Here is a 25,798-nt window from a genome sequence, read left to right as displayed (position 1 = left end):
GGTCCGGAGCAGCAGAGCTGGTCACACCGGTTACCATGGTTATCGCATCATCTTCCTTGTTTGGGGGGTCGGTGACGTTAGCGGGTCGACCCAGTTCAGTGGTGTTGGTACCAGAAGCACCTGGACAGACACAGAGAAAACAACATGACATCTTCTTCATCTTCATCTTCATCTTCATCTTCATCATCATCTTCATCTTCATCTTCATCTTCATCATCATCTTCAGCATCATCATCATCATCTTCATCTTCATCATCATCTTCATCATCATCTTCAGCATCATCATCATCATCTTCATCTTCATCATCATCTTCATCATCATCTTCAGCATCATCATCATCATCTTCATCTTCATCATCATCTTCATCATCATCTTCAGCATCATCATCATCATCTTCATCTTCATCATCTTCAGCATCATCTTCATCTTCATTATCATCATCTATATCATCTTCAGCATCATCATCTTCATCTTCATCTTCATCTTCATCATCATCTTCAGCATCATCATCATCATCTTCATCTTCATCATCATCATCATCTTCATCTTCATCATCTTCATCATCTTCAGCATCACCATCATCATCTTCATCTTCATTATCTTCATCATCATCATCTTTGTCCTCATCTTCATCATTATCATCATCATCTTCATTATCTTCTTCATCATCTTCATCTTTGTCCTCATCTTCATCTTCATCATCTTCATTATCTTCATCATCATCATCTTCATCTTTGTCCTCATCTTCATCATCTTCATTATCTTCATCATCATCATCTTCATCTTTGTCCTCAGCTTCATCTTCATCTTCATCATTATCATCATCATCTTCATTACCTTCATCATCATCATTATCTTCATCATCATCTTCTTCATCTTCATCATTATCATCATCATCTTCATTATCTTCTTCATCATCTTCATCTTTGTCCTCATCTTCATCTTCATCATCTTCATTATCTTCATCATCATCATCTTCATCTTTGTCCTCATTTTCATCATCTTCATTATCTTCATCATCATCATCTTCATCATCATCTTCTTCATCTTCATCATTATCATCATCATCTTCATTATCTTCATCATCATCATTATCTTCATCATCATCATCTTCTTCATCATCATCATCATCATCATCATCATCATCATCTTAATCATCGTCTTCATCATCATCATCATCTTCATCTTCATCATCATCATCATCATCATCATCATCTTAATCATCGTCTTCATCATCATCATCATCATCATCTTCATCTTCTTCATCATCATCATCATCATCATCATCTTAATCATCGTCTTCATCATCATCATCTTCATCATCATCTTCATCTTCATCATCATCATCATCATCATCATCATCATCATCATCTTAATCATCGTCTTCATCATCATCATGTAAGTACGGAGTGTGAGTAAAAATGAAAAAGTGCAAATATAAAGATAAAAGATAAATAACAAAGAATCATCTTCAAAAGTAAATATTGTAATAACACGAGGAATGATTGAGTCCTTGAGTCTATGAGTGTTGCATCATGGGAGGAGCATTGATGCTCCATGTGTTCACTGATGACAGTGTTGCATCATGGGAGGAGCATTGGTGCTCCATGTGTTCACCGATGACAGTGTTGCATCATGGGAGGAGCGTTGGTGCTCCATGTGTTCACCGATGACAGTGTTGCATCATGGGAGGAGCGTTGGTGCTCCATGTGTTCACCGATGACAGTGTTGCATCATGGGAGGAGCATTGGTGCTCCATGTGTTCACCGATGACAGTGTTGCATCATGGGAGGAGCATTGGTGCTCCATGTGTTCACCGATGACAGTGTTGCATCATGGGAGGAGCATTGATGCTCCATGTGTTCACCGATGACAGTGTTGCATCATGGGAGGAGCATTGGTGCTCCATGTGTTCACTGATGACAGTGTTGCATCATGGGAGGAGCATTGATGCTCCATGTGTTCACCGATGACAGTGTTGCATCATGGGAGGAGCGTTGATGCTCCATGTGTTCACCGATGAAAGTGTTGCATCATGGGAGGAGCATTGATGCGCCATGTGTTCACTGATGACAGTGTTGCATCATGGGAGGAGCATTGATGCTCCATGTGTTCACTGATGACAGTGTTGCATCATGGGAGGAGCATTGATGCTCCATGTGTTCACCGATGACAGTGTTGCATCATGGGAGGAGCATTGGTGCTCCATGTGTTCACCGATGACAGTGTTGCATCATGGGAGGAGCATTGATGCTCCATGTGTTCACCGATGACAGTGTTGCATCATGGGAGGAGCGTTGATGCTCCATGTGTTCACCGATGACAGTGTTGCATCATGGGAGGAGCGTTGATGCTCCATGTGTTCACCGATGACAGTGTTGCATCATGGGAGGAGCATTGATGCTCCATGTGTTCACCGATGACAGTGTTGCATCATGGGAGGAGCATTGATGCTCCATGTGTTCACTGATGACAGTGTTGCATCATGGGAGGAGCATTGATGCTCCATGTGTTCACCGATGACAGTGTTGCATCATGGGAGGAGCATTGATGCTCCATGTGTTCACCGATGACAGTGTTGCATCATGGGAGGAGCATTGGTGCTCCATGTGTTCACCGATGACAGTGTTGCATCATGGGAGGAGCATTGGTGCTCCATGTGTTCACCGATGACAGTGTTGCATCATGGGAGGAGCATTGGTGCTCCATGTGTTCACCGATGACAGTGTTGCATCATGGGAGGAGCGTTGATGCTCCATGTGTTCACCGATGACAGTGTTGCATCATGGGAGGAGCATTGATGCTCCATGTGTTCACCGATGACAGTGTTGCATCATGGGAGGAGTATTGGTGCTCCATGTGTTCACTGATGACAGTGTTGCATCATGGGAGGAGCATTGGTGCTCCATGTGTTCACCGATGACAGTGTTGCATCATGGGAGGAGTATTGGTGCTCCATGTGTTCACTGATGACAGTGTTGCATCATGGGAGGAGCATTGGTGCTCCATGTGTTCACTGATGACAGTGTTGCATCATGGGAGGAGCATTGGTGCTCCATGTGTTCACCGATGACAGTGTTGCATCATGGGAGGAGCATTGATGCTCCATGTGTTCACCGATGACAGTGTTGCATCATGGGAGGAGCATTGATGCTCCATGTGTTCACTGATGACAGTGTTGCATCATGGGAGGAGCATTGATGCTCCATGTGTTCACTGATGACAGTGTTGCATCATGGGAGGAGCATTGATGCTCCATGTGTTCACTGATGACAGTGTTGCATCATGGGAGGAGCATTGGTGCTCCATGTGTTCACTGATGACAGTGTTGCATCATGGGAGGAGCATTGGTGCTCCATGTGTTCACTGATGACAGTGTTGCATCATGGGAGGAGCATTGATGCTCCATGTGTTCACCGATGACAGTGTTGCATCATGGGAGGAGCATTGGTGCTCCATGTGTTCACTGATGACAGTGTTGCATCATGGGAGGAGCATTGATGCTCCATGTGTTCACCGATGACAGTGTTGCATCATGGGAGGAGCATTGGTGCTCCATGTGTTCACTGATGACAGTGTTGCATCATGGGAGGAGCATTGATTCATCTTCATCATCATGATCATGATCATCATCAATAAAGACCCAGAGGATGTTTCTCGAGCAGCAGCTAAAGTTTACTCATCCATCTCTGTGTGAAACACCAGCGCCACCTTCAGGCCAAGACTGCAGTTGCAGCTGAGAAGGCTCTAGACCACCTGAAGACCTGTGTGTCTCAATGACCAGGACACGGATCAGAGCCGACCTTCTCACCCTTTCACCTCTGACCTGCAACAACAAGACTCTTGAACACAGACGTCACACTTTCTTGACCTGCAGGTCAACACTAGAACTGTATTGACTGATGTTTCCATGGCGACAAAACTGCAGGTCATCTTCTCTCCGTCATCTTCTCTCCGTCATCTTCTCTCCGTCATCTTCTCTCCGTCATCTTCTCTCCGTCATCTTCTCTCCGTCATCTTCTCTCCGTCATCTTCTCTCCGTCATCTTCTCTCCGTCATCTTCTCTCCGTCATCTTCTCTCCTTCATCTTCTCTCCTTCATCTTCTCTCCATCAACTTCTCTCCTTCATCTTCTCTCCTTCATCTTCTCTCCGTCATCTTCTCTCCTTCATCTTCTCTCCGTCATCTTCTCTCCTTCATCTTCTCTCCTTCATCTTCTCTCCGTCATCTTCTCTCCTTCATCTTCTCTCCTTCATCTTCTCTCCTTCATCTTCTCTCCGTCATCTTCCCTCCTTCATCTTCTCTCCTTCATCTTCTCTCCGTCATCTTCTCTCCGTTATCTTCTCTCCTTCATCTTCTCTCCTTCATCTTCTCTCCGTCATCTTCTCTCATTCATCTTCTCTCCTTAATTTTCTCTCTTTCATCTTCTCTCCATCATTTTCTATCCTTAATTTTCTCTCTTTCATCTTCTCTCCTTCTGTCCTTCATTTTCTCTCCTTCATCTTCTGTCCTTCATCTTCTCTCCTTCTTCTCTCCTTCATCTTCTCTCAATCTTCTCTCCTTCTTCTCTCCTTTATCTTCTCTCTTTCATCTGCTCTCCATCTTCTCTGCTCCGTCTTCTCTCTTTCATCTGCTCTCCATCTTCTCTCCTTCATCTTCTCTCCTTCATCTTCTCTTCTTCTTCTGTCCTTCATTTTCTATCCTTAATTTTCTCTCTTTCATCTGCTCTCCATCTTCTCTCCTCCATCTTCTCTCCTTCATTTTCTCTCCTTCATCTTCTCTCTTTCATCTTCTCTTCTTCTTCTGTCCTTCATTTTCTATCCTTAATTTTCTCTCTTTCATCTTCTCTCCATCATTTTTTATCCTTTATTTTCTCTCCTTCATCTTCTCTCCTTCTTCTGTCCTTCATCTTCTCTCCATCTTCTCTGCTCCGTCTTCTCTCTTTCATCTGCTCTCCATCTTCTCTCCTTAATTTTCTCTCCTTCATCTTCTCTCCTTTATCTTCTCTCTTTCATCTTCTCTCCATCTTCTTTCCTTCTTCTTCTCTCTTTCATCTGCTCTCCATCTTCTCTCCTTCATCTTTTTTCCTTTATCTTCTCTCTTTCATCTTCTCTCCTTCTTCTCTCCTTTATCTTCTCTCCTTCATCTTCTCTCCTTCATCTTCTCTTCTTTATCTTCTCTCCTTTATCTTCTCTCTTTCATGTTCTCTCCTTCTTCTCTCCTTCATCTGTTTTCCTTCAATTCTTAATCTTCTCTCCTTCTCTCCTTCATCTTTTCTCCTTCTTCTCTCCTTATCTTCTCTCCTTCATCTTCTCTCCATTTTTTCTCCTTCTTCTCTCCTTCATCTTCTCTCCTTTATCTTCTCTCTTTCATCTGCTCTCCATCTTCTCTCCTTTGTCTTCTCTCCATCTTCTCTCCTTTATCTTCTCTCCATTTTCTCTCCTTTATCTTCTCTCTTTCATCTTCTCTCCTTCTTCTCTCCTTTATCTTCTCTCTTTCATCTGCTCTCCATCGTCTCTCCTTCGTCTTCTCTCTTTCATCTTCTCTCCATCTTCTCTCCTTTATCTTCTCTCCATCTTCTCTCCTTCTTCTCTCTTTCATCTCTCCTTTATCTTCTCTCTTTCATCTTCTCTCTTTCATCTTTTCTCCTTCATCTTCTCTCTTTCATCTGCTCTCCATCTTCTCTCCTTCATCTTCTCTCCTTCATCTTTTTTCCTTTCCTTCTCTCCTTCATCTTTTCTCCTTCTTCTCTCCTTCATCTTCTCTCCATCTTTTCTCCTTCATCTCTCCTTCATCTTCTCTCCTTCTTCTCTCCTTTATCTACTCTCTTTCATCTGCTCTCCATCTTCTCCCCTTCATCTCTCCTTTATCTTCTCTCCTCCATCTTCTCTCTTTCATCTTCTCTCCTTCATCTTCTCTCTTTCATCTTCTCTCCATCATCTCTCCTTCTCTCCTTCATTTTCCCTCCTTTATCTTCTCTCCTTTATCTTTCTTCTCTCTTTCATCTTCTCTCTTTCATCTTCTCTCCTTCATCTTCTCTTTCATCTGCTCTCCTTTATCTTCTCCTCTTTATCTTCTCTCCTTCATTTTTTCTCCTTCTTCTCTCCTTTATCTTCTCTATGTCATCTTCTCTCCTTCATCTTTTCTCCTTTATTTCTTCATTTTCTTTCGTCATCTCTACTTCGTCTTCTCTCCTTATTCTCTTCATCTTGTCTCCATCTGCTCTCCTTCATCTCTTCAACTTCTCTCATTCATCTCTTTATCTTCTCCTCTTCTTCTCTCCTTCTCCTCGTCTTCTCCCTCCCACTCATCAGTGGAGGCTGGTCGTCATGGAAACACTAGAGCTCGTGTGTGTGTGTGTGGGGGGGTGTGTGTGTGTGTGTGTGTGTGTGTGAGAGAGAGAGAGAAAGTGTGTTTGTTCTGAGCAGAATGAAGAGATGAAGTTGTGTCACAGCAGCAGAGCTACAGTTTGTCCCAGCTAACCAGGGCATCTGTGAAAGTCTTGGACCTGCAGGGGCCCCGGTGCTGACCCAGGTCACGGCTCCGCCTCTCATGAATTATTCATGAGTTAATCTCTTTGTTCAGCGCTCTCACAGCCACCGCTGATGACGTCACAGCTCACATCCCTCCATTTGGCAACAGAACCAGACCAGAGTCCATTGTGGGACTCGGATGTTAGAATCCATCTGGACCCCCAACATGTCTGCAGTCACGTGACTGAGACCACGTGAGTGAACCAACTCGTCACTGACAGCAGGGGGCGCAACAGTTCGTGACGTCACCACATTCCTTCAGAACATTAAACAATAAACAAGGTCCACTCAGAACCAGAACCAAACACGTGACCCGCAAAATGACCGGAAGAGTCGACAGGTGCCGCCCGAACCCCCCCGACCCGCTTCTGACCCGCTTCTGACCCGCTTCTTTGTCTCTGCCTCTGAACCGTCGAGCAGCGGTTCTGACCCGTGTCCGGCAGGTGAACATCTGATGCTCACAGAGATGCTGCGACTCGAGTCGGTTCTGGAGTTTGGACCTCCGACCACAGGGCTGGGACGTGTTTGTTTGCGGGGTTCTGGGGGTCGCTCCCGGTCCAGACGACGGATATTCGGGTTCGAGCTAGTCGGGACGAGTTTGACGACCCTGTGACAGAACCGAACCACTGACATCTGCAGCCCTGGCCTCGTTGGTTCCGATGTTCGTCCAGAGTTACGAACCCACACCCGTGACCTCATTCCTGCAGCCTCGTGGGTCTGGTTCGGTTCGGATGGTTGTGCAGCTGGACTCAGAGAACTTACCGTGCTCGGCAGACGACGGGACCGGGGTCAGCAGCAGGACCAGAGCCAGCAGCGGTACCGTCCAGCATCCTCGGAACACGAGCTTCATCCTGCAGCACGAGCGAGACGCTGTTGTCGAGAAGCGCGAGCGCGAATGAAGAGCCGCGGCGGTGACGTCACGGTTCGGAGGAGAAAGTAATCCGGTTCAGATCAGAGAAGAGTCCGGTCCAGGAAGGTCCATGTCCGCTCGGACGTCACTTACGGATCCATGTCCTCGAGGAGGATCTGAAGGAGCAGCGGGTCCGGTTCTGTGGTGAAGGGAGACAGACGCGCGCGCGTGGAAGAGACTGATGTGAAGACTGACACCCCCCCCACACACACACACACACACACACACACACACACACACACACACACACTCACACACACACACACACACTCACCCCCTCCTAACAGAACTGGGCCCACATTTCCCGCCACCGACAAAAAAATAATACAAATATATTATGAATGTTAAAATTGTATAAATCAGGTGGATGTAGACTCAGTGTATAGATCAGGTGGATGTAGACTCAGTGTATAGATCAGGTGGATGTAGACTCAGTGTATAGATCAGGTGGATGTAGACTCAGTGTGTAGATCAGGTGGATGTAGACTCAGTGTATAGATCAGGTGGATGTAGACTCAGTGTATAGATCAGGTGGATGTAGACTCAGTGTGTAGATCAGGTGGATGTAGACTCAGTGTATAGATCAGGTGGATGTAGACTCAGTGTATAGATCAGGTGGATGTAGACTCAGTGTGTAGATCAGGTGGATGTAGACTCAGTGTGTAGATCAGGTGGATGTAGACTCAGTGTATAGATCAGGTGGATGTAGACTCAGTGTATAGATCAGGTGGATGTAGACTCAGTGTATAGATCAGGTGGATGTTGATCAGGTGGATGTAGACTCAGTGTATAGATTAGGTGGATGTAGACTCAGTGTATAGATCAGGTGGATGTAGACTCAGTGTGTAGATCAGGTGGATGTAGACTCAGTGTGTAGATCAGGTGGATGTAGACTCAGTGTATAGATCAGGTGGATGTAGACTCAGTGTATAGATCAGGTGGATGTTGATCAGGTGGATGTAGACTCAGTGTATAGATCAGGTGGATGTAGACTCAGTGTATAGATCAGGTGGATGTAGACTCAGTGTGTAGATCAGGTGGATGTAGACTCAGTGTATAGATCAGGTGGATGTAGACTCAGTGTGTAGATCAGGTGGATGTAGATCAGGTGGATGTAGACTCAGTGTATAGATCAGGTGGATGTAGACTCAGTGTGTAGATCAGGTGTATGTAGACTCAGTGTATAGATCAGGTGGATGTAGACTCAGTGTATAGATCAGGTGGATGTACACTCAGTGTGTAGATCAGGTGGATGTAGACTCAGTGTATAGATCAGGTGGATGTAGACTCAGTGTATAGATCAGGTGGATGTTGATCAGGTGGATGTAGACTCAGTGTATAGATCAGGTGGATGTAGACTCAGTGTATAGATCAGGTGGATGTACACTCAGTGTGTAGATCAGGTGGATGTAGACTCAGTGTATAGATCAGGTGGATGTAGACTCAGTGTGTAGATCAGGTGGATGTAGACTCAGTGTATAGATCAGGTGGATGTAGACTCAGTGTATAGATCAGGTGGATGTTGATCAGGTGGATGGAGACTCAGTGTATAGATCAGGTGGATGTAGACTCAGTGTATAGATCAGGTGGATGAAGACTCAGTGTGTAGATCAGGTGGATGTAGACTCAGTGTGTAGATCAGGTGGATGTAGATCAGGTGGATGTAGACTCAGTGTATAGATCAGGTGGATGTAGACTCAGTGTATAGATCAGGTGGGTGTAGACTCAGTGTATAGATCAGGTGGATGTAGACTCAGTTTGTAGATCAGGTGGATGTAGATCAGGTGGATGTAGACGCAGTGTATAGATCAGGTGGATGTAGACTGAGTGTATAGATCAGGTGGATGTAGACTCAGTGTATAGATCAGGTGGATGTAGACTCAGTGTGTAGATCAGGTGGATGTAGATCAGGTGGATGTAGACTCAGTGTATAGATCAGGTGGATGTAGACTCAGTGTATAGATCAGGTGGATGTAGACTCAGTGTGTAGATCAGGTGGATGTAGACTCAGTGTATAGATCAGGTGGATGTAGACTCAGTGTGTAGATCAGGTGGATGTAGATCAGGTGGATGTAGACTCAGTGTATAGATCAGGTGGATGTAGACTCAGTGTGTAGATCAGGTGGATGTAGATAAGGTGGATGTAGACTCAGTGTATAGATCAGGTGGATGTAGACTTAGTGTGTAGATCAGGTGGATGTAGACTCAGTGTATAGATCAGGTGGATGAAGACTCAGTGTGTAGATCAGGTGGATGTAGACTCAGTGTGTAGATCAGGTGGATGTAGACTCAGTGTATAGATCAGGTGGATGTAGACTCAGTGTATAGATCAGGTGGATGTAGACTCAGTGTATAGATCAGGTGGATGTAGACTCAGTGTGTAGATCAGGTGGATGTAGATCAGGTGGATGTAGACTCAGTGTATAGATCAGGTGGATGTAGACTCAGTGTGTAGATCAGGTGGATGTAGACTCAGTGTGTAGATCAGGTGGATGTAGATCAGGTGGATGTAGACTCAGTGTATAGATCAGGTGGATGTAGACTCAGTGTGTAGATCAGGTGGATGTAGATCAGGTGGATGTAGACTCAGTGTATAGATCAGGTGGATGTAGACTCAGTGTGTAGATCAGGTGGATGTAGACTCAGTGTATAGATCAGGTGGATGTAGACTCAGTGTATAGATCAGGTGGATGTAGACTCAGTGTGTTGATCAGGTGGATGTAGACTCAGTGTGTATAAATGAGGTGGATGTAGACTCAGTGTATAGATCAGGTGGATGTAGACTCAGTGTGTAGATCAGGTGGATGTAGACTCAGTGTGTAGATCAGGTGGATGTAGACTCAGTGTGTAGATCAGGTGGATGTAGACTCAGTGTGTAGATCAGGTGGATGTAGACTCACTGTGTAGATCAGGTGGATGTAGACTCAGTGTATAGATCAGGTGGATGTAGACTCAGTGTGTAGATCAGGTGGATGTAGACTCAGTGTGTAGATCAGGTGGATGTAGACTCAGTGTATAGATCAGGTGGATGTAGACTCAGTGTGTATAAATTAGGTGGATGTAGACTCAGTGTGTAGATCAGGTGGATGTAGACTCAGTGTGTAGATCAGGTGGATGTAGACTCAGTGTGTAGATCAGGTGGATGTAGACTCAGTGTATAGATCAGGTGGATGTAGACTCAGTGTGTATAAATTAGGTGGATGTAGACTCAGTGTATAGATCAGGTGAATGTAGACTCAGTGTATAGATCAGGTGGATGTAGACTCAGTGTATAGATCACGTGGATGTAGATCAGGTGGATGTAGACTCAGTGTGTATAAATTAGGTGGATGTAGACTCAGTGTATAGATCACGTGGATGTAGATCAGGTGGATGTAGACTCAGTGTGTATAAATTAGGTGGATGTAGACTCAGTGTGTATAAATTAGGTGGATGTAGACTCAGTGTATAGATCAGGTGGATGTAGACTCAGTGTGTAGATCAGGTGGATGTAGACTCAGTGTATAGATCAGGTGGATGTAGACTCAGTGTGTATAGATCAGGTGGATGTAGACTCAGTGTATAGATCAGGTGGATGTAGACTCAGTGTGTAGATCAGGTGGATGTAGACTCAGTGTGTATAAATAAGGTGGATGTAGACTCAGTGTATAGATCAGGTGGATGTAGACTCACTGTATAGATCAGGTGGATGTAGACTCAGTGTATAGATCAGGTGGATGTAGACTCAGTGTGTATAAATTAGGTGGATGTAGACTCAGTGTGTAGATCAGGTGGATGTAGATCAGGTGGATGTAGACACAGTGTATAGATCAGGTGGATGTAGACTCAGTGTGTATAAATTAGGTGGATGTAGACTCAGTGTGTAGATCAGGTGGATGTAGACTCAGTGTATAGATCAGGTGGATGTAGACTCAGTGTGTATAAATTAGGTGGATGTAGACTCAGTGTATAGATCAGGTGGATGTAGACTCAGTGTATAGATCGGGTGGATGTAGACTCAGTGTGTAGATCAGGTGGATGTAGACTCAGTGTATAGATCACGTGGATGTAGACTCAGTGTGTAGATCAGGTGGATGTAGATCAGGTGGATGTAGACTCAGTGTGTATAAATTAGGTGGATGTAGACTCAGTGTGTAGATCAGGTGGATGTAGACTCAGTGTATAGATCAGGTGGATGTAGACTCAGTGTGTATAAATTAGGTGGATGTAGACTCAGTGTATAGATCGGGTGGATGTAGACTCAGTGTGTAGATCGGGTGTATGTAGACTCAGTGTATAGATCGGGTGGATGTAGACTCAGTGTATAGATCGGGTGGATGTAGACTCAGTGTATAGATCAGGTGGATGTAGACTCAGTGTGTAGATCGGGTGGATGTAGACTCAGTGTATAGATCGGGTGGATGTAGACTCAGTGTGTATAAATTAGGTGGATGTAGACTCAGTGTGTAGATCAGGTGGATGTAGACTCAGTGTATAGATCGGGTGGATGTAGACTCAGTGTATAGATCGGGTGGATGTAGACTCAGTGTGTAGATCGGGTGGATGTAGACTCAGTGTGTATAAATTAGGTGGATGTAGACTCAGTGTGTAGATCAGGTGGATGTAGACTCAGTGTATAGATCAGGTGGATGTAGACTCAGTGTATAGATCAGGTGGATGTAGACTCAGTGTATAGATCAGGTGGATGTAGACTCAGTGTATAGATCACGTGGATGTAGATCAGGTGGATGTAGACTCAGTGTATAGATCGGGTGGATGTAGACTCAGTGTGTAGATCAGGTGGATGTAGACTCAGTGTATATAAATTAGGTGGATGTAGACTCAGTGTGTAGATCAGGTGGATGTAGACTCAGTGTATAGATCAGGTGGATGTAGACTCAGTGTGTAGATCGGGTGGATGTAGACTCAGTGTATAGATCACGTGGATGTAGATCAGGTGGATGTAGACTCAGTGTGTATAAATTAGGTGGATGTAGACTCAGTGTGTAGATCAGGTGGATGTAGACTCAGTGTATAGATCAGGTGGATGTAGACTCAGTGTATAGATCGGGTGGATGTAGACTCAGTGTGTAGATCGGGTGGATGTAGACTCAGTGTATAGATCAGGTGGATGTAGACTCAGTGTGTAGATCGGGTGGATGTAGACTCAGTGTATAGATCGGGTGGATGTAGACTCAGTGTATAGATCGGGTGGATGTAGACTCAGTGTGTAGATCGGGTGGATGTAGACTCAGTGTATAGATCGGGTGGATGTAGACTCAGTGTATAGATCGGGTGGATGTAGACTCAGTGTATAGATCAGGTGGATGTAGACTCAGTGTGTAGATCGGGTGGATGTAGACTCAGTGTATAGATCGGGTGGATGTAGACTCAGTGTGTATAAATTAGGTGGATGTAGACTCAGTGTGTAGATCAGGTGGATGTAGACTCAGTGTATAGATCGGGTGGATGTAGACTCATTGTATAGATCGGGTGGATGTAGACTCAGTGTGTAGATCGGGTGGATGTAGACTCAGTGTGTATAAATTAGGTGGATGTAGACTCAGTGTGTAGATCAGGTGGATGTAGACTCAGTGTATAGATCAGGTGGATGTAGACTCAGTGTATAGATCAGGTGGATGTAGACTCAGTGTATAGATCAGGTGGATGTAGACTCAGTGTATAGATCACGTGGATGTAGATCAGGTGGATGTAGACTCAGTGTATAGATCGGGTGGATGTAGACTCAGTGTGTAGATCAGGTGGATGTAGACTCAGTGTATATAAATTAGGTGGATGTAGACTCAGTGTGTAGATCAGGTGGATGTAGACTCAGTGTATAGATCAGGTGGATGTAGACTCAGTGTGTAGATCGGGTGGATGTAGACTCAGTGTATAGATCACGTGGATGTAGATCAGGTGGATGTAGACTCAGTGTGTATAAATTAGGTGGATGTAGACTCAGTGTGTAGATCAGGTGGATGTAGACTCAGTGTATAGATCAGGTGGATGTAGACTCAGTGTATAGATCGGGTGGATGTAGACTCAGTGTGTAGATCGGGTGGATGTAGACTCAGTGTATAGATCGGGTGGATGTAGACTCAGTGTATAGATCGGGTGGATGTAGACTCAGTGTGTAGATCGGGTGGATGTAGACTCAGTGTGTAGATCGGGTGGATGTAGACTCAGTGTGTATAAATTAGGTGGATGTAGACTCAGTGTGTAGATCAGGTGGATGTAGACTCAGTGTATAGATCGGGTGGATGTAGACTCAGTGTGTAGATCGGGTGGATGTAGACTCAGTGTATAGATCGGGTGGATGTAGACTCAGTGTATAGATCGGGTGGATGTAGACTCAGTGTATAGATCACGTGGATGTAGACTCAGTGTATAGATCAGGTGGATGTAGACTCAGTGTGTAGATCGGGTGGATGTAGACTCAGTGTATAGATCGGGTGGATGTAGACTCATTGTGTAGATCAGGTGGATGTAGACTCAGTGTGTATAAATTAGGTGGATGTAGACTCAGTGTGTAGATCAGGTGGATGTAGACTCAGTGTATAGATCGGGTGGATGTAGACTCAGTGTATAGATCACGTGGATGTAGATCAGGTGGATGTAGACTCAGTGTGTATAAATTAGGTGGATGTAGACTCAGTGTGTAGATCAGGTGGATGTAGACTCAGTGTGTAGATCAGGTGGATGTAGACTCAGTGTATAGATCAGGTGGATGTAGATCAGGTGGATGTAGACTCAGTGTGTATAAATTAGGTGGATGTAGACTCAGTGTGTAGATCAGGTGGATGTAGACTCAGTGTTTAGATCGGGTGGATGTAGACTCAGTGTGTATAAATTAGGTGGATGTAGACTCAGTGTGTAGATCAGGTGGATGTAGACTCAGTGTTTAGATCGGGTGGATGTAGACTCAGTGTGTATAAATTAGGTGGATGTAGACTCAGTGTGTAGATCAGGTGGATGTAGACTCAGTGTGTAGATCAGGTGGATGTAGACTCAGTGTTTAGATCAGGTGGATGTAGATCAGGTGGATGTAGACTCAGTGTGTATAAATTAGGTGGATGTAGACTCAGTGTGTAGATCAGGTGGATGTAGACTCAGTGTTTAGATCGGGTGGATGTAGACTCAGTGTGTAGATCAGGTGGATGTAGACTCAGTGTATAGATCACGTGGATGTAGACTCAGTGTGTAGATCAGGTGGATGTAGACTCAGTGTATAGATCGGGTGGATGTAGACTCAGTGTGTAGATCAGGTGGATGTAGACTCAGTGTATAGATCGGGTGGATGTAGACTCAGTGTGTAGATCAGGTGGATGTAGACTCAGTGTATAGATCAGGTGGATGTAGACTCAGTGTGTAGATCAGGTGGATGTAGACTCAGTGTGTATAAATTAGGTGGATGTAGACTCAGTGTGTAGATCAGGTGGATGTAGACTCAGTGTATAGATCGGGTGGATGTAGACTCAGTGTGTAGATCAGGTGGATGTAGACTCAGTGTGTATAAATTAGGTGGATGTAGACTCAGTGTGTAGATCAGGTGGATGTAGACTCAGTGTATAGATCAGGTGGATGTAGACTCAGTGTATAGATCAGGTGGATGTAGACTCAGTGTATAGATCACGTGGATGTAGATCAGGTGGATGTAGACTCAGTGTATAGATCGGGTGGATGTAGACTCAGTGTGTAGATCAGGTGGATGTAGACTCAGTGTATATAAATTAGGTGGATGTAGACTCAGTGTGTAGATCAGGTGGATGTAGACTCAGTGTATAGATCAGGTGGATGTAGACTCAGTGTGTAGATCGGGTGGATGTAGACTCAGTGTATAGATCACGTGGATGTAGATCAGGTGGATGTAGACTCAGTGTGTATAAATTAGGTGGATGTAGACTCAGTGTGTAGATCAGGTGGATGTAGACTCAGTGTATAGATCAGGTGGATGTAGACTCAGTGTATAGATCGGGTGGATGTAGACTCAGTGTGTAGATCGGGTGGATGTAGACTCAGTGTATAGATCGGGTGGATGTAGACTCAGTGTATAGATCGGGTGGATGTAGACTCAGTGTGTAGATCGGGTGGATGTAGACTCAGTGTGTAGATCGGGTGGATGTAGACTCAGTGTGTATAAATTAGGTGGATGTAGACTCAGTGTGTAGATCAGGTGGATGTAGACTCAGTGTATAGATCGGGTGGATGTAGACTCAGTGTGTAGATCGGGTGGATGTAGACTCAGTGTATAGATCGGGTGGATGTAGACTCAGTGTATAGATCGGGTGGATGTAGACTCAGTGTATAGATCACGTGGATGTAGACTCAGTGTATAGATCAGGTGGATGTAGACTCAGTGTGTAGATCGGGTGGATGTAGACTCAGTGTATAGATCGGGTGGATGTAGACTCATTGTGTAGATCAGGTGGATGTAGACTCAGTGTGTATAAATTAGGTGGATGTAGACTCAGTGTGTAGATCAGGTGGATGTAGACTCAGTGTATAGATCGGGTGGATGTAGACTCAGTGTATAGATCACGTGGATGTAGATCAGGTGGATGTAGACTCAGTGTGTATAAATTAGGTGGATGTAGACTCAGTGTGTAGATCAGGTGGATGTAGACTCAGTGTGTAGATCAGGTGGATGTAGACTCAGTGTATAGATCAGGTGGATGTAGATCAGGTGGATGTAGACTCAGTGTGTATAAATTAGGTGGATGTAGACTCAGTGTGTAGATCAGGTGGATGTAGACTCAGTGTTTAGATCGGGTGGATGTAGACTCAGTGTGTATAAATTAGGTGGATGTAGACTCAGTGTGTAGATCAGGTGGATGTAGACTCAGTGTTTAGATCGGGTGGATGTAGACTCAGTGTGTATAAATTAGGTGGATGTAGACTCAGTGTGTAGATCAGGTGGATGTAGACTCAGTGTGTAGATCAGGTGGATGTAGACTCAGTGTTTAGATCAGGTGGATGTAGATCAGGTGGATGTAGACTCAGTGTGTATAAATTAGGTGGATGTAGACTCAGTGTGTAGATCAGGTGGATGTAGACTCAGTGTTTAGATCGGGTGGATGTAGACTCAGTGTGTAGATCAGGTGGATGTAGACTCAGTGTATAGATCACGTGGATGTAGACTCAGTGTGTAGATCAGGTGGATGTAGACTCAGTGTATAGATCGGGTGGATGTAGACTCAGTGTGTAGATCAGGTGGATGTAGACTCAGTGTATAGATCGGGTGGATGTAGACTCAGTGTGTAGATCAGGTGGATGTAGACTCAGTGTATAGATCAGGTGGATGTAGACTCAGTGTGTAGATCAGGTGGATGTAGACTCAGTGTGTATAAATTAGGTGGATGTAGACTCAGTGTGTAGATCAGGTGGATGTAGACTCAGTGTATAGATCGGGTGGATGTAGACTCAGTGTGTAGATCAGGTGGATGTAGACTCAGTGTGTATAAATTAGGTGGATGTAGACTCAGTGTGTAGATCAGGTGGATGTAGACTCAGTGAGTAGATCAGGTGGATGTAGACTCCGTGTGTAGATCAGGTGGATGTAGACTCAGTGTGTATAAATTAGGTGGATGTAGACTCAGTGTGTAGATCAGGTGGATGTAGACTCAGTGTATAGATCGGGTGGATGTAGACTCAGTGTATAGATCAGGTGGATGTAGACTCAGTGTGTAGATCAGGTGGATGTAGACTCAGTGTATAGATCACGTGGATGTAGACTCAGTGTGTAGATCAGGTGGATGTAGACTCAGTGTATAGATCAGGTGGATGTAGACTCAGTGTGTAGATCAGGTGGATGTAGACTCAGTGTATAGATCACGTGGATGTAGACTCAGTGTGTAGATCAGGTGGATGTAGACTCAGTGTGTATAAATTAGGTGGATGTAGACTCAGTGTGTAGATCAGGTGGATGTAGACTCAGTGTATAGATCAGGTGGATGTAGACTCAGTGTGTATAAATTAGGTGGATGTAGACTCAGTGTGTAGATCAGGTGGATGTAGACTCAGTGTATAGATCAGGTGGATGTAGACTCAGTGTGTAGATCAGGTGGATGTAGACTCAGTGTGTATAAATTAGGTGGATGTAGACTCAGTGTGTAGATCAGGTGGATGTAGACTCAGTGTATAGATCGGGTGGATGTAGACTCAGTGTATAGATCGGGTGGATGTAGACTCAGTGTATAGATCACGCGGATGTAGATCAGGTGGATGTAGACTCAGTGTCTATAAATTAGGTGGATGTAGACTCAGTGTGTAGATCAGGTGGATGTAGACTCAGTGTATAGATCAGGTGGATGTAGACTCAGTGTGTAGATCGGGTGGATGTAGACTCAGTGTGTAGATCGGGTGGATGTAGACTCAGTGTATAGATCAGGTGGATGTAGACTCAGTGTATAGATCGGGTGGATGTAGACTCAGTGTATAGATCGGGTGGATGTAGACTCAGTGTGTATAAATTAGGTGGATGTAGACTCAGTGTGTAGATCAGGTGGATGTAGACTCAGTGTATAGATCGGGTGGATGTAGACTCAGTGTGTAGATCGGGTGGATGTAGACTCAGTGTATAGATCGGGTGGATGTAGACTCAGTGTATAGATCGGGTGGATGTAGACTCAGTGTGTATAAATTAGGTGGATGTAGACTCAGTGTGTAGATCAGGTGGATGTAGACTCAGTGTATAGATCGGGTGGATGTAGACTCAGTGTATAGATCGGGTGGATGTAGACTCAGTGTATAGATCGGGTGGATGTAGACTCAGTGTATAGATCGGGTGGATGTAGACTCAGTGTGTAGATCGGGTGGATGTAGACTCAGTGTATAGATCGGGTGGATGTAGACTCAGTGTATAGATCGGGTGGATGTAGACTCAGTGTGTAGATCGGGTGGATGTAGACTCAGTGTATAGATCGGGTGGATGTAGACTCAGTGTATAGATCGGGTGGATGTAGACTCAGTGTATAGATCGGGTGGATGTAGACTCAGTGTATAGATCATGTGGATGTAGACTCAGTGTATAGATCAGGTGGATGTAGACTCAGTGAGTAGATCGGGTGGATGTAGACTCAGTGTGTAGATCGGGTGGATGTAGACTCAGTGTATAGATCAGGTGGATGTAGACTCAGTGTATAGATCACGTGGATGTAGATCAGGTGGATGTAGACTCAGTGTATAGATCGGGTGGATGTAGACTCAGTGTGTAGATCAGGGGGATGTAGACTCAGTGTATATAAATTAGGTGGATGTAGACTCAGTGTGTAGATCAGGTGGATGTAGACTCAGTGTATAGATCAGGTGGATGTAGACTCAGTGTGTAGATCAGGTGGATGTAGATCAGGTGGATGTAGACTCAGTGTATAGATCGGGTGGATGTAGACTCAGTGTGTAGATCGGGTGGATGTAGACTCAGTGTGTAGATCAGGTGGATGTAGATCAGGTGGATGTAGACTCAGTGTATAGATCGGGTGGATGTAGACTCAGTGTGTAGATCGGGTGGATGTAGACTCAGTGTGTAGATCAGGTGGATGTAGACTCAGTGTATAGATCAGGTGGATGTAGACTCAGTGTGTAGATCAGGTGGATGTAGATCAGGTGGATGTAGACTCAGTGTATAGATCGGGTGGATGTAGACTCAGTGTATAGATCGGGTGGATGTAGACTCAGTGTGTAGATCGGGTGGATGTAGACTCAGTGTATAGATCACGTGGATGTAGATCAGGTGGATGTAGACTCAGTGTGTATAAATTAGGTGGATGTAGACTCAGTGTGTAGATCAGGTGGATGTAGACTCAGTGTATAGATCAGGTGGATGTAGACTCAGTGTATAGATCGGGTGGATGTAGACTCAGTGTGTAGATCGGGTGGATGTAGACTCAGTGTATAGATCGGGTGGATGTAGACTCAGTGTATAGATCGGGTGGATGTAGACTCAGTGTATAGATCACGTGGATGTAGACTCAGTGTGTAGATCAGGTGGATGTAGACTCAGTGTGTATAAATTAGGTGGATGTAGACTCAGTGTGTAGATCAGGTGGATGTAGACTCAGTGTATAGATCAGGTGGATGTAGACTCAGTGTGTATAAATTAGGTGGATGTAGACTCAGTGTGTAGATCAGGTGGATGTAGACTCAGTGTATAGATCGGGTGGATGTAGACTCAGTGTGTAGATCGGGTGGATGTAGACTCAGTGTGTAGATCGGGTGGATGTAGACTCAGTGTGTATAAATTAGGTGGATGTAGACTCAGTGTGTAGATCAGGTGGATGTAGACTCAGTGTATAGATCACGTGGATGTAGACTCAGTGTGTAGATCGGGTGGATGTAGACTCAGTGTATAGATCGGGTGGATGTAGACTCAGTGTATAGATCGGGTGGATGTAGACTCAGTGTATAGATCACGTGGATGTAGACTCAGTGTATAGATCAGGTGGATGTAGACTCAGTGTGTAGATCGGGTGGATGTAGACTCAGTGTATAGATCGGGTGGATGTAGACTCAGTGTGTAGATCAGGTGGATGTAGACTCAGTGTGTATAAATTAGGTGGATGTAGACTCAGTGTGTAGATCAGGTGGATGTAGACTCAGTGTATAGATCGGGTGGATGTAGACTCAGTGTATAGATCACGTGGATGTAGATCAGGTGGATGTAGACTCAGTGTGTATAAATTAGGTGGATGTAGACTCAGTGTGTAGATCAGGTGGATGTAGACTCAGTGTATAGATCGGGTGGATGTAGACTCAGTGTGTAGATCAGGTGGATGTAGACTCAGTGTATAGATCACGTGGATGTAGACTCAGTGTATAGATCGGGTGGATGTAGACTCAGTGTATAGATCGGGTGGATGTAGACTCAGTGTGTAGATCAGGTGGATGTAGACTCAGTGTATAGATCAGGTGGATGTAGACTCAGTGTATAGATCGGGTGGATGTAGACTCAGTGTGTAGATCAGGTGGATGTAGACTCAGTGTATAGATCACGTGGATGTAGACTCAGTGTGTAGATCAGGTGGATGTAGACTCAGTGTGTATAAATTAGGTGGATGTAGACTCAGTGTGTAGATCAGGTGGATGTAGACTCAGTGTATAGATCGGGTGGATGTAGACTCAGTGTATAGATCAGGTGGATGTAGACTCAGTGTGTAGATCAGGTTGATGTAGACTCAGTGTATAGATCACGTGGATGTAGACTCAGTGTGTAGATCAGGTGGATGTAGACTCAGTGTATAGATCAGGTGGATGTAGACTCAGTGTGTAGATCAGGTGGATGTAGACTCAGTGTATAGATCACGTGGATGTAGACTCAGTGTGTAGATCAGGTGGATGTAGACTCAGTGTGTATAAATTAGGTGGATGTAGACTCAGTGTGTAGATCAGGTGGATGTAGACTCAGTGTATAGATCAGGTGGATGTAGACTCAGTGTGTATAAATTAGGTGGATGTAGACTCAGTGTGTAGATCAGGTGGATGTAGACTCAGTGTATAGATCAGGTGGATGTAGACTCAGTGTGTAGATCAGGTGGATGTAGACTCAGTGTATAGATCGGGTGGATGTAGACTCAGTGTATAGATCGGGTGGATGTAGACTCAGTGTATAGATCACGTGGATGTAGATCAGGTGGATGTAGACTCAGTGTGTATAAATTAGGTGGATGTAGACTCAGTGTGTAGATCAGGTGGATGTAGACTCAGTGTATAGATCAGGTGGATGTAGACTCAGTTTGTAGATCGGGTGGATGTAGACTCAGTGTGTAGATCGGGTGGATGTAGACTCAGTGTATAGATCGGGTGGATGTAGACTCAGTGTATAGATCGGGTGGATGTAGACTCAGTGTGTATAAATTAGGTGGATGTAGACTCAGTGTGTAGATCAGGTGGATGTAGACTCAGTGTATAGATCGGGTGGATGTAGACTCAGTGTGTAGATCGGGTGGATGTAGACTCAGTGTATAGATCGGGTGGATGTAGACTCAGTGTATAGATCGGGTGGATGTAGACTCAGTGTGTATAAATTAGGTGGATGTAGACTCAGTGTGTAGATCAGGTGGATGTAGACTCAGTGTATAGATCGGGTGGATGTAGACTCAGTGTATAGATCGGGTGGATGTAGACTCAGTGTATAGATCGGGTGGATGTAGACTCAGTGTATAGATCGGGTGGATGTAGACTCAGTGTGTAGATCGGGTGGATGTAGACTCAGTGTATAGATCGGGTGGATGTAGACTCAGTGTATAGATCGGGTGGATGTAGACTCAGTGTGTAGATCGGGTGGATGTAGACTCAGTGTGTAGATCGGGTGGATGTAGACTCAGTGTATAGATCGGGTGGATGTAGACTCAGTGTATAGATCGGGTGGATGTAGACTCAGTGTATAGATCACGTGGATGTAGACTCAGTGTATAGATCACGTGGATGTAGACTCAGTGTGTAGATCGGGTGGATGTAGACTCAGTGTGTAGATCGGGTGGATGTAGACTCAGTGTGTAGATCGGGTGGATGTAGACTCAGTGTGTAGATCGGGTGGATGTAGACTCAGTGTGTAGATCGGGTGGATGTAGACTCAGTGTGTAGATCGGGTGGATGTAGACTCAGTGTGTAGATCGGGTGGATGTAGACTCAGTGTGTAGATCGGGTGGATGTAGACTCAGTGTGTAGATCAGGTGGATGTAGACTCAGTGTGTAGATCGGGTGGATGTAGACTCAGTGTGTAGATCACGTGGATGTAGACTCAGTGTGTAGATCGGGTGGATGTAGACTCAGTGTGTAGATCGGGTGGATGTAGACTCAGTGTATAGATCGGGTGGATGTAGACTCAGTGTGTAGATCGGGTGGATGTAGACTCAGTGTGTAGATCGGGTGGATGTAGACTCAGTGTGTAGATCGGGTGGATGTAGACTCAGTGTGTAGATCACGTGGATGTAGACTCAGTGTGTAGATCGGGTGGATGTAGACTCAGTGTGTAGATCGGGTGGATGTAGACTCAGTGTGTAGATCGGGTGGATGTAGACTCAGTGTGTAGATCGGGTGGATGTAGACTCAGTGTGTAGATCGGGTGGATGTAGACTCAGTGTGTAGATCGGGTGGATGTAGACTCAGTGTGTAGATCACGTGGATGTAGACTCAGTGTGTAGATCGGGTGGATGTAGACTCAGTGTGTAGATCGGGTGGATGTAGACTCAGTGTGTAGATCACGTGGATGTAGACTCAGTGTATAGATCAGGTGGATGTAGACTCAGTGTGTAGATCGGGTGGATGTAGACTCAGTGTGTAGATCAGGTGGATGTAGACTCAGTGTATAGATCACGTGGATGTAGACTCAGTGTATAGATCAGGTGGATGTAGACTCAGTGTGTAGATCGGGTGGATGTAGACTCAGTGTGTAGATCGGGTGGATGTAGACTCAGTGTGTAGATCAGGTGGATGTAGACTCAGTGTATAGATCGGGTGGATGTAGACTCAGTGTATAGATCACGTGGATGTAGACTCAGTGTATAGATCAGGTGGATGTAGACTCAGTGTGTAGATCGGGTGGATGTAGACCCGGTGTGTAGATCGGGTGGATGTAGACTCAGTGTGTATAAATTAGGTGGATGTAGACTCAGTGTGTAGATCAGGTGGATGTAGACTCAGTGTATAGATCGGGTGGATGTAGACTCAGTGTGTAGATCAGGTGGATGTAGACTCAGTGTATAGATCACGTGGATGTAGACTCAGTGTGTAGATCAGGTGGATGTAGACTCAGTGTGTATAAATTAGGTGGATGTAGACTCAGTGTGTATAAATTAGGTGGATGTAGACTCAGTGTATAGATCAGGTGGATGTAGACTCAGTGTATAGATCGGGTGGATGTAGACTCAGTGTATAGATCAGGTGGATGTAGACTCAGTGTGTAGATCAGGTGGATGTAGACTCAGTGTGTATAAATTAGGTGGATGTAGACTCAGTGTGTAGATCAGGTGGATGTAGACTCAGTGTATATAAATTAGGTGGATGTAGACTCAGTGTGTAGATCAGGTGGATGTAGACTCAGTGTATAGATCAGGTGGATGTAGATCAGGTGGATGTAGACTCAGTGTGTAGATCGGGTGGATGTAGACTCAGTGTATAGATCACGTGGATGTAGATCAGGTGGATGTAGACTCAGTGTGTATAAATTAGGTGGATGTAGACTCAGTGTGTAGATCAGGTGGATGTAGACTCAGTGTATAGATCAGGTGGATGTAGACTCAGTGTGTAGATCGGGTGGATGTAGACTCAGTGTATAGATCGGGTGGATGTAGACTCAGTGTGTAGATCGGGTGGATGTAGACTCAGTGTAAAGATCGGGTGGATGTAGACTCAGTGTATAGATCGGGTGGATGTAGACTCAGTGTGTAGATCGGGTGGATGTAGACTCAGTGTGTAGATCGGGTGGATGTAGACTCAGTGTATAGATCGGGTGGATGTAGACTCAGTGTATAGATCGGGTGGATGTAGACTCAGTGTATAGATCGGGTGGATGTAGACTCAGTGTGTAGATCAGGTGGATGTAGACTCAGTGTGTATAAATTAGGTGGATGTAGACTCAGTGTGTAGATCAGGTGGATGTAGACTCAGTGTATAGATCGGGTGGATGTAGACTCAGTGTATAGATCGGGTGGATGTAGACTCAGTGTATAGATCACGTGGATGTAGATCAGGTGGATGTAGACTCAGTGTGTATAAATTAGGTGGATGTAGACTCAGTGTGTAGATCAGGTGGATGTAGACTCAGTGTATAGATCAGGTGGATGTAGACTCAGTGTATAGATCAGGTGGATGTAGACTCAGTGTATAGATCAGGTGGATGTAGACTCAGTGTATAGATCAGGTGGATGTAGACTCAGTGTATAGATCACGTGGATGTAGATCAGGTGGATGTAGACTCAGTGTATAGATCGGGTGGATGTAGACTCAGTGTGTAGATCAGGTGGATGTAGACTCAGTGTATATAAATTAGGTGGATGTAGACTCAGTGTGTAGATCAGGTGGATGTAGACTCAGTGTGTAGATCGGGTGGATGTAGACTCAGTGTATAGATCGGGTGGATGTAGACTCAGTGTGTAGATCGGGTGGATGTAGACTCAGTGTGTAGATCGGGTGGATGTAGACTCAGTGTATAGATCGGGTGGATGTAGACTCAGTGTGTAGATCGGGTGGATGTAGACTCAGTGTGTATAAATTAGGTGGATGTAGACTCAGTGTGTAGATCAGGTGGATGTAGACTCAGTGTGTATAAATTAGGTGGATGTAGACTCAGTGTATAGATCGGGTGGATGTAGACTCAGTGTATAGATCGGGTGGATGTAGACTCAGTGTATAGATCGGGTGGATGTAGACTCAGTGTATAGATCGGGTGGATGTAGACTCAGTGTATAGATCACGTGGATGTAGACTCAGTGTATAGATCAGGTGGATGTAGACTCAGTGTGTAGATCGGGTGGATGTAGACTCAGTGTGTAGATCGGGTGGATGTAGACTCAGTGTGTAGATCAGGTGGATGTAGACTCAGTGTATAGATCGGGTGGATGTAGACTCAGTGTATAGATCACGTGGATGTAGACTCAGTGTATAGATCAGGTGGATGTAGACTCAGTGTGTAGATCGGGTGGATGTAGACTCAGTGTGTAGATCGGGTGGATGTAGACTCAGTGTGTATAAATTAGGTGGATGTAGACTCAGTGTGTAGATCAGGTGGATGTAGACTCAGTGTATAGATCGGGTGGATGTAGACTCAGTGTGTAGATCAGGTGGATGTAGACTCAGTGTATAGATCACGTGGATGTAGACTCAGTGTGTAGATCAGGTGGATGTAGACTCAGTGTGTATAAATTAGGTGGATGTAGACTCAGTGTGTATAAATTAGGTGGATGTAGACTCAGTGTATAGATCAGGTGGATGTAGACTCAGTGTATAGATCGGGTGGATGTAGACTCAGTGTATAGATCAGGTGGATGTAGACTCAGTGTGTAGATCAGGTGGATGTAGACTCAGTGTGTATAAATTAGGTGGATGTAGACTCAGTGTGTAGATCAGGTGGATGTAGACTCAGTGTATATAAATTAGGTGGATGTAGACTCAGTGTGTAGATCAGGTGGATGTAGACTCAGTGTATAGATCAGGTGGATGTAGATCAGGTGGATGTAGACTCAGTGTGTAGATCGGGTGGATGTAGACTCAGTGTATAGATCACGTGGATGTAGATCAGGTGGATGTAGACTCAGTGTGTATAAATTAGGTGGATGTAGACTCAGTGTGTAGATCAGGTGGATGTAGACTCAGTGTATAGATCAGGTGGATGTAGACTCAGTGTGTAGATCGGGTGGATGTAGACTCAGTGTATAGATCG

At 44.9% G+C, this 25,798-nt stretch overlaps 1 protein-coding gene across 15 annotated transcripts in view; it reads right to left on the bottom strand.

Moving 5' to 3' along the window:
* Positions 1–7,587, bottom strand: part of cspg5a (chondroitin sulfate proteoglycan 5a) — a 20,812-nt gene extending 13,225 nt beyond the window's left edge. For 8 of the 15 annotated variants that reach the window (XM_087812869.1, XM_087812871.1, XM_087812872.1 and 5 more), the window contains exons 1-2: positions 7,296–7,586; positions 1–120 (exon numbers count right to left, since the gene is read on the bottom strand). The exon at positions 1–120 is cut by the window's left edge and continues 730 nt beyond it. In XM_087812869.1, the coding sequence (XP_087668995.1) occupies positions 1–120; positions 7,296–7,383 (208 nt within the window). In that variant the 5' untranslated portion in view covers positions 7,384–7,586. Of the gene's footprint in view, positions 121–7,295 lie in introns of all 15 variants that reach the window. The other 7 variants (XM_087812875.1, XM_087812877.1, XM_087812873.1 and 4 more) reach the window with 3 other exon arrangements.
* Between the last annotated feature and the right edge of the window lie 18,211 nt (positions 7,588–25,798).

The sequence above is a fragment of the Callionymus lyra genome, chromosome 17 (assembly GCF_982586985.1).
Source record: "Callionymus lyra chromosome 17, fCalLyr1.hap1.1, whole genome shotgun sequence".
NCBI classification, from domain to species: Eukaryota; Metazoa; Chordata; class Actinopteri; order Syngnathiformes; family Callionymidae; genus Callionymus; species Callionymus lyra.
Note: the sequence above shows the minus strand (reverse complement) of the source record. Positions and strands in the feature narration are given on the sequence as shown.